The sequence below is a fragment of the Poecilia formosa genome, unplaced genomic scaffold (genome assembly GCF_000485575.1).
Source record: "Poecilia formosa unplaced genomic scaffold, Poecilia_formosa-5.1.2 Scaffold338, whole genome shotgun sequence".
Taxonomy (NCBI): Eukaryota; Metazoa; Chordata; class Actinopteri; order Cyprinodontiformes; family Poeciliidae; genus Poecilia; species Poecilia formosa.
This window is the reverse complement of record NW_006800277.1, coordinates 437,256-445,331: the sequence shown is the minus strand read 5'-3', so window position 1 is coordinate 445,331 and position 8,076 is coordinate 437,256. Positions and strand designations below refer to the sequence as shown.

The 8,076-nt window shown below is 38.2% G+C and overlaps 1 protein-coding gene and 1 long non-coding RNA gene across 5 annotated transcripts in view; one reads left to right on the top strand and one right to left on the bottom strand.

Moving 5' to 3' along the window:
- crtc1a (CREB regulated transcription coactivator 1a) overlaps positions 1–4,659 on the top strand; it is a 59,574-nt gene extending 54,915 nt beyond the window's left edge. For all 4 annotated transcript variants that reach the window (XM_016661647.1, XM_016661646.1, XM_007573805.2 and 1 more), the window contains 3 exons: positions 1,463–1,546; positions 1,645–1,822; positions 2,947–4,659. In XM_016661647.1, the coding sequence (XP_016517133.1) occupies positions 1,463–1,546; positions 1,645–1,822; positions 2,947–3,152 (468 nt within the window). In that variant the 3' untranslated portion in view covers positions 3,153–4,659. The remainder of the gene's footprint in view (positions 1–1,462; positions 1,547–1,644; positions 1,823–2,946) is intronic.
- Positions 4,660–6,285: 1,626 nt separating this feature from the next.
- LOC107833166 (uncharacterized) lies at positions 6,286–7,796 on the bottom strand. The gene is made up of 2 exons (XR_001658880.1): positions 7,662–7,796; positions 6,286–7,099 (listed from the first exon to the last, which is right to left on the bottom strand). It is a non-coding gene; the product is annotated as an uncharacterized LOC107833166 (long non-coding RNA).
- Between the last annotated feature and the right edge of the window lie 280 nt (positions 7,797–8,076).

The following is an 8,076-nucleotide window of genomic DNA, read 5'->3' as shown; positions in this document are numbered from 1 at the left end:
AGTGAGTGACAACTTTTTTTCATCACAATGCTTATGTGTCTCTATACAGTTAGCTTTGCTAATATTGCGTCAACAGAGCTTACCTTTCTTTGAACTACTTTTCTAAGTGACGATAAAAGTAAGTTCCTCATTTAAACCTTCCCTAAAGTTAAGACAGAAGCTCACAATGCAAATAATGTGAGAAGAACACAGAGCTTATCTATCAGTGAGGCAGATCTTGATAGTCATAATGATAAAATTAAATCAAGATGAGCTAAATACTCCTTCTTAATATTTAATTTTAAACCAGTTTACCAGTTATTTGACCCATTGCAGCTTACTGGGTTTTTAAGGGTTTTTTTTCTCTTTCTATCACAAGGAACCATCACAGCTTCCTTGTGATGGTTGGATTTATTCTTTTTATTCTACATCGGAATATGAGAATGTGATATATTATATATGGTAAAAAAATAGTTTGGGTTATATTTAGTTATTGTTTTTTTTACCCATTTTTTGAGTTAATTTGTATATCTGTTTTGTTTTATTTAGGTCACATGGAGGGAGGGGGAAATTCTGCAGTATAAAATTGTATAAATAAAAATCTACTTCAAGCTCATAGAGTTAGAAGGCTTCAACCAAATGGATTGAAAAACAAAAGTAACTGCAAAATGGCTGATATTTATTTTGCTACATGAATGAAGTGGTGTATAAGGGTGTTTGACAAACATACTCAACAACGTAATGAAGATACATACGTTAGTTATCTGTATGTATCTTTACATTACATTATTGTAAGGCAGGGGTGTCAAAACTTTTTGTCACATAGACCAAAACAGTCGAGTCAAAAAGAGTCGCCACCAAAAAAATGTTAAAGTAAATTAAAACAAAACACTGTCATTTGTTTTTTTTTAGTTATTGTGCAATATTAAATGAGTAACAGGATGTGTAAAGTATTGCAGATCCAAAACAGGAAAAGCATTTTGCAGGTTGACCTCATTAAAAGACAAGGGTGAATTTTAAAATGTCTCTACTGTAAATAATGACTTTTTTGTCGATTCTGAGCAATAAAAATGGGATTTAGGTCACTTTTACAGAAACATATATGACCAAGTTTAATAAATTCATTAAAGGCAGATCTGGGTACATTAAAGCCTGCTGTGTTTGTTGTCAACATTTTCTATTGTAAGATTTTAATTTGTAATAATTTTACCCTGATTAAAAATAAAAAGTCTCCATCTACATCAACTACTTTTTCAAAGAGGGGATCAATTTTTAATTGCACTCATGGTCTGCACAAAGTCAGTCCAGGGGCTACAGATGGCACCCGGGGCACACTTTGGGCACCCCTGTTGTGAGGTGACTTGAAGCATTTGCATTGCTGTGCTCTTTCCATCCACCGTGTTTCCACTGCTCCCTCCTCATTGTCACTCGGAGCGTTTCAGGAGTTTGGACAGGAATAACGATCAGATCTTGTTTCTTGCAGCATAACTCCATCCTGGGTAGTGTGTTTGCTGACTTCTACGACCAGCAGCTGCCATCCATTCAGGCCAGCGTTCTCTCACAACAGGTCCATCCTGTGTGTGTGTGTGTGCGTGCGTGTGTGTGTGTATTCACAAAAAGAATTCCAACGCAGTTGGAATGGGAAATGTTTTCTGTGACTTCCAGTTGGAGCAGTTCAACATGATGGAGACCCCCATAAGCTCTGACGGCCTGTACAGCCAGACCTCCACCCTCAACTACTCCCAGGCTCTTATGATGGGTTTGACCGGCCACTGCAACCTTCAGGACTCCCAGCAGCTGGGCTACAGTAGCCATGGCAACATCCCCAACATCATTCTGACAGGTGCCACTTCAACATTTTGTCCAGACTGGTTAATGCAGAAATCTTCAGTTCCGTCTGAAACTGCAGACTTCTGTCTGTGAGCCTCATGTTGTTAAACTGTCTGAGTCCATCCAGACCTCCCAGTCCCACCTGATCACTTCCTTAAGCTGATTTCAGGCCTTTCTGCTTGACTTAACATCAGTACAGTGCTTGTGATTGATTTTGGATTAATCAGTTAATAGCTGGACAGCTAAAGGAGCCTAGTAGCAGATTTTTTAACAATAATTTGAACAAAGTGAAGCTAAAACTGTAACATTTGAGGAGTTTTGGGTAGAACAGATTTACAGACAAAGAGTTTTAGGTTTGGTTAGGTCAGGGGACTTTATTTACCCAAAGGTGGATTTGGTTTGCAGTGGTTCAAATCATACATATTCATACACACATGTGATGTGTTCTTACACTGTGAAAAGTAAGAACACATCACATAACCTTTGACAGATAAAATGATTAATGGTCCACGAGTCATATTCAAAGCAAAGTAAGACCCAGAAGAGGAGAGTATGTAATTAATATAAGTATTGTGTTGAAATAAGAATATTAGCATAAAACTGAGAGCATTGATGCAGCAGTGGGAACAAAGCTGTTTTTAAAGCGTCTTGTCCAACATTTAGGGACTAAAAACCTCTGACTGGAGGGAAGAAGCTGAAAGTTTCTGTTAAGGGGATGAAAAACAGAAGAAGCTTTCTGCTGTAGCCAGCTGATATACAGGAATGCTCAGTTTCAATTTAGACAACAGCTTAACAAACTACTGGTTGAAACTCTAGTTCTCTGCAAAATGTATTTATTTTTTGTGCAGTTTTGGCTTCCTTATTCTGACTGGAGGGTTCTTTCTTTGTTGTTCTTTCAGCAAAAGACCTTTTTTAATGTCTGTATAATATTAATACTAGATTAGTTGATAATCCATCATAATTAATGAGATTAAGCCAGGGCACTGTTTTATCTTCCTTCACATGATCCTTTCTATTATATTTAGCTCTGGAAATTTTCCTTAGTGCACCAAAGACTTAATTAAAACCAATATTCACTATGTTTTTTTTTTTGTTTGTTTTTTGTTTTTACCAATCTAATATCTTGCTTTGCTTCAGTGAGTGGAGAGTCTCCACCGAGCCTCCCCAAGGACCTGACCAGCTCACTGTCCACAGACATCGGCTTCGACGTGGACTCCCAGTTCCCACTGGATGATTTAAAAATCGACCCTCTGACTCTGGATGGCCTGCACATGCTGAACGACCCGGACATGATTCTCGCCGACCCCGCCACAGAGGACGCATTTCGCCTCGACCGCCTCTAGTTCTCGCTCTCCATCGCTCACGTACCTGAACTGGGCCGTCCAGCACTTCTGCCTGAGCAGAGCAAGCGATTCCACTCAATCGAACCCCTGACTGTGAGTTTTTCAAAAACAAAACAAAACGAAAAAAATCCTATGTGGGAAATTGCATGGAGAAGCTAGAAGACTGCTTCTAGCTTCCGGCATAGGGTAATCTGTTAGATGGCTTAGTCTCTATATTCACCATTCGGGTCGCTTTTTAACACCAGGCTAACTGTTTGAGGTAGCCGGACGGCAGCAGAGACAGCCTGGTGACTAGCTACAGTTAAAACAATCAGCATATTCCAGTCCAGCTGCCTGAGTATTTTGTTGATTTAGAGAAAATCCAGAAAAGGTAGACTTCTCTCAGTCTAGCTTGGGTTTTGTGCTTTCATCTTGACGGTTTGTGATATATGTATGCCCCAAGAGGCACAAAGTCATCACTTTATTTTTAGGCTATTTCTGAGAATGGATTTTATCAAAGGGAATAGGAGTCATCATTTATGCATGAAATCATAAATCACTGTGGATACTTGTTTTGCCTTAAAAGCTTGACGTTTTGGTTTTCATTGCAAAAAGATAAACAACAAAAAAAAGCTAAGAAGAAATTTTTACGGAGTTACAAGTTGCTTGTCCTGCATAATTTACCGTTGTGTTGTCACTACTGCCTCATAAGTCAGAACCTAACTGCGGATCCGCTCAGTCTTGGTGAAGAAAACAATGTTTACAGACTCGTTCTGCTTTACTTGTACAGAATGTGGTTGGATTTTTGCGTAATGATATCTATGCAAAACTACGGTGACTGGGAGGACTGGAACGTGGGAACTGGTTGAAGGCAGAGTCGGGGGTTCCTCTGGAACGCACGTGAATGTCTTTCAACAAACATTTCTCTTTCATTTTAAGGTCAAATATGGAATAAAATAGAGTAAGCATGGCTGTCGTGGAGATTCCTGGATTCCTCCCAAAGATGGGACCTCAGTGGGTGAAACCTATTTTTCCAGTCAGCTGAACTGCCAAACAGCACTGTTGATGCACTGAGAATGTACTTAGTTTACATCTGTGTGGTTGTGATGCTGTCATTTTGTTATCCTCATTCCCTCCTTTTCTATTTTTTTGCTATCTGAAGAGCCAAACACCTTCCACCTGTTACTTTAAGCACACATCTGAGTTTGGTTGTTTTCCTGCCATGTTTATGTTGTTTTTGTCTTTAATTCATCTTTCTGCTGTTGAGGTTTGTCTTGATGAAGTCTTGATGTCCTTTTAGGTGGGTGGTTTCCCTCACTTTGTTCACAGATATGTTCCATATCTTTTTTGCACTTTATGCTTTCATTCGAAAACACAGATTCAAGAGTTTCTATATGGAGCGCCCCATCCTGTGACTGTTAAATGAACTGGACCTGTTTGATCTGTCTTTGTTCAAACCTGCCTTCTTGTACAGACAAAGGAGAAAAAAAAGAGGAAAAACCCAAAAAGCTTAATTAAAATTATTTTTGAAAAACAATAAAATCAGGATAGTTTATACAAATGTGTTTTTACTCAACTAGGTTGTATTTTAGAATTCCTGTGTTTAAGCATTTGGTCACTGCAGCAGATTCTTCTGCTACAGTCAGAGGGCCTGGGATATTGACAATAATAATCACACAGTAGAGATGGAAATAAATATGTATCATAAATACATTTAGGGATGCACAATATTTTATTATGTTGTTTCTACGTCTGGTTTAAGCAAGAGATGCACCAATCATTGTGTTCTGACTGGATACCGATCTCTGGTTTTGTGAAGCTTTGAGCTGCCAAAAGGAATGTAACAATTTCTCATTTCTATTCAGGATCTATGGAGTATAGTATAATAAACTGCCATTATAGCTCCAATATCTGGATTGGTCATTTTCAGAGTTGGGTAATGAAGTTGGAGTAACATTACTTCAACTTATTTTCAATCTGCAAAAGTGAAAACTAGTGACGTAAGTAAGAGTAATGCAGTATTTGGTAGAAAGACGACTGAAGTACCTAGAGTAACTGATCATCTGATTTAATGTATAAAAATTATGCCATCAGAAAATTTTAAGGAAAATCAGGTATTTTAACGACCAGAGAGAAAAAAGTACAAATAAATATCAATCCAAATTAACAAATTCAAGCAGTAAAATCAATGAAAAATAAATGTTCCACATATAAGACTTATGGAACTTATGAAATATATCCAGAAATGTTACTTAGGCAAAAGTAGCGATACTTCATGATAGTATTACTCAAATAAGAGTAAAAATTAAACTCCTAAAATTACTTTTATTTTTCCTCCTGGAAGTTATTCAAGAAAATGGAACGAGTTAGCTTAAAACAGCTTTCTAGTTGATATTCAGGGTTCTACTTTGAAGATTTGCTATACTAACATAATGTAACAAAAATCAAAATGTCAAGCTTTCATTTCCTCCTTCTTGTGGTTGGTCTGTTCATGTTTTCAGCTCTCTATGTAATGATAACTCACACATTTGATAAGGAAGCATGTACTAAATTAACCTGTACATCCAGATTCCACAAAATATTTAAATATTTTTAATCTTCACATTAGAATCAGGGTTAAGAAGTTTATACAAGCTAAATATTTTCTATGGTTTTAAGCTTTAAAATGTCATATTTTCCAACACTTCTTTGTGCATCTCTAGTTTAAATCTACATCTTGACATTAGCTGAGGCTGCTTTTGACCATTTCAGAATAATTTGGTATATTAAAATAGGTAGTCTATGGGTTTGGTCTAAAATGTTGAAGTGCTAAGCTGAAAATGAAGCTGGATGTAGGTATCCAGGATCTGAGCCAGAAAATCAGTCCAGGTGAAATTTGTTTGAGAATAAAAACAGGCTCTTTTCTTGGTCACTATGTTGGGTCACTTTTAGCCAGTGGAAAAAAAAATTTTATTCTGCAGCTGCAATGATTCCTTCTTAAATGTGTTTTAAAGACTATTTTACTTCTCCTGTCACAGTCTGAAACAGAAACGTTGGTCTTTTATTTTCCTACTAAATGCATGAAACTTCAGACATGATTTCTCCTTTTGTTGGTGATTGTTTCCTCTGAATGTTGGGAGACATTTAGTTTAGATATTTAAAGGTTTTTTGTTTTTGTTTCTGTTTGCTAAAAATATGTTGTCATGTTAAACTTGTGTCGTGTGTGTAAGTAACACCTAAATATGTACAGTGATGAAACTTTTATGCACATGTGGAAGCTATTGTTTTGGCACTGTGTTTAATCTGCAATATACAGTGCGTGCTTATTTTCTGTGCAACACCCACAGAATTTTATTATGTCAAAGTACCTGTGAGATAGCTGTGTATATTGCTGTACTGTAGGAACAATGTTTTTTGTGCTTACTGTGATATGATGTCAAAATGGGAAAATGCACTGAGGAATACTGCTGGATCTCTGGACTCTAAAGTGAGCCTGAGATTTTGCTGGCTCTTTTTTTTTTTTTTTTCACGTTTTCCGTTAACTTTCTTTAGCTAATGTGTCGTCTGTATTTGTCACTTCTCTATACATCGGCGTTCAGGTATCCATTGGTGAAGCACCAGTGTTTACAGAGACAATGGTTTACAACAGGGCAAAGTTTGTTTGCCAAAGCCTTCACCGTAGTTTCCACCCTGTATCTGGACTAATGATCAACTGCACTGTAGTTTAGGAAAACAGTTCAGTTCCTTCGCTTCAATGCTGGGAGGATAATCTTTGTATTGATGAAAAAATGTAGATTTACTTCCGTGAGGTTAGTAATTAGACGTTTCCTTTATGCCTCATCCTCATGTGTTTCATGACCACAAAGTACTGCTGTTTGGTTGAAATTTCCCATTCCTCTGTTCTTGCTTTATGCAAGTGCATTGACAAAGACTACTAGCACGTTTGCATCTGAGTAAATTTGAATATCATTGAAAAGTTACCGTATTTTCTGCACTATAAGGTGCACCAGATTATGAGGCGCACCTTCAATGAATGGCCTATTTTAAAACTTTTTTCATATATAAGGCACACCGCATTATAAGGCGCATAGAATAGACGCTACAGTAGAGGCTGGAGTTACATTATGCATCCACTACATGGAGCTGCACTAAAGGATGAATGTCTAAAGCCACTTTGTTGACATGCAGTATGTCAACAAAACAGTCTGACTCCGGTCGGTGTGGAGAGCCTTCCGCGACTGGGCCAGGGCATGACCGGACGATGGTCACCCTTCTCCGTTCGCGCACAGCATGTTCGTGGAGAACGTGGTGCTAAATGACCTGCAGACGACCTGATTCTAGACGGTCGATGGGTAGATAGGTCAATCAAACTTTATTAACAAACCAGCGTTCTGACAACTATCCCAGCATGCACTGCGCGCTTTTTCTTCTACGGGCGAAAATTAAGTCGGTGGCTGCTTACCGTAGTTGCTAGATGCGGATTATAAGGCGCACTGTCGGCTTTTGAGGAAATTGAAGGTTTTTAGGTGTGCCTTATAGTGCGGAAAATACGGTAATTTGTTTCTAAAAGCAAAACCTGTTCGTGCTGCAGCTTTGACTTTGCACAGGGAGATATTTCAAGCATTTATTTCTGTTCCTTTTAATCATTTCAAGGAGCAGTATTATGTAAAATTGACTTTTATGAGGTTTACTTCATGTTATAATGTTATTCCCTCGTCAAATCCAAACCTGGAGTGTTGCCTTCATTCTTTCATGCATGTTTGAGAAATCCTTTCACCTTCACGGCAACCATTCAGCTGTGCAGAACATCTAGGTGGACTTAGTCCCGCCTTTGAGGCACTGCTCCTTCTCTGAGCTGCAGTTTCTAAACTTCCGCCTCATAGAGCAGCCGTCCCCCACGACTCCCCTACTCAGCTCCTTCAGACTAGCCAGCTGCAGTTAGCAAACACCTGATGGAACTGTGCAT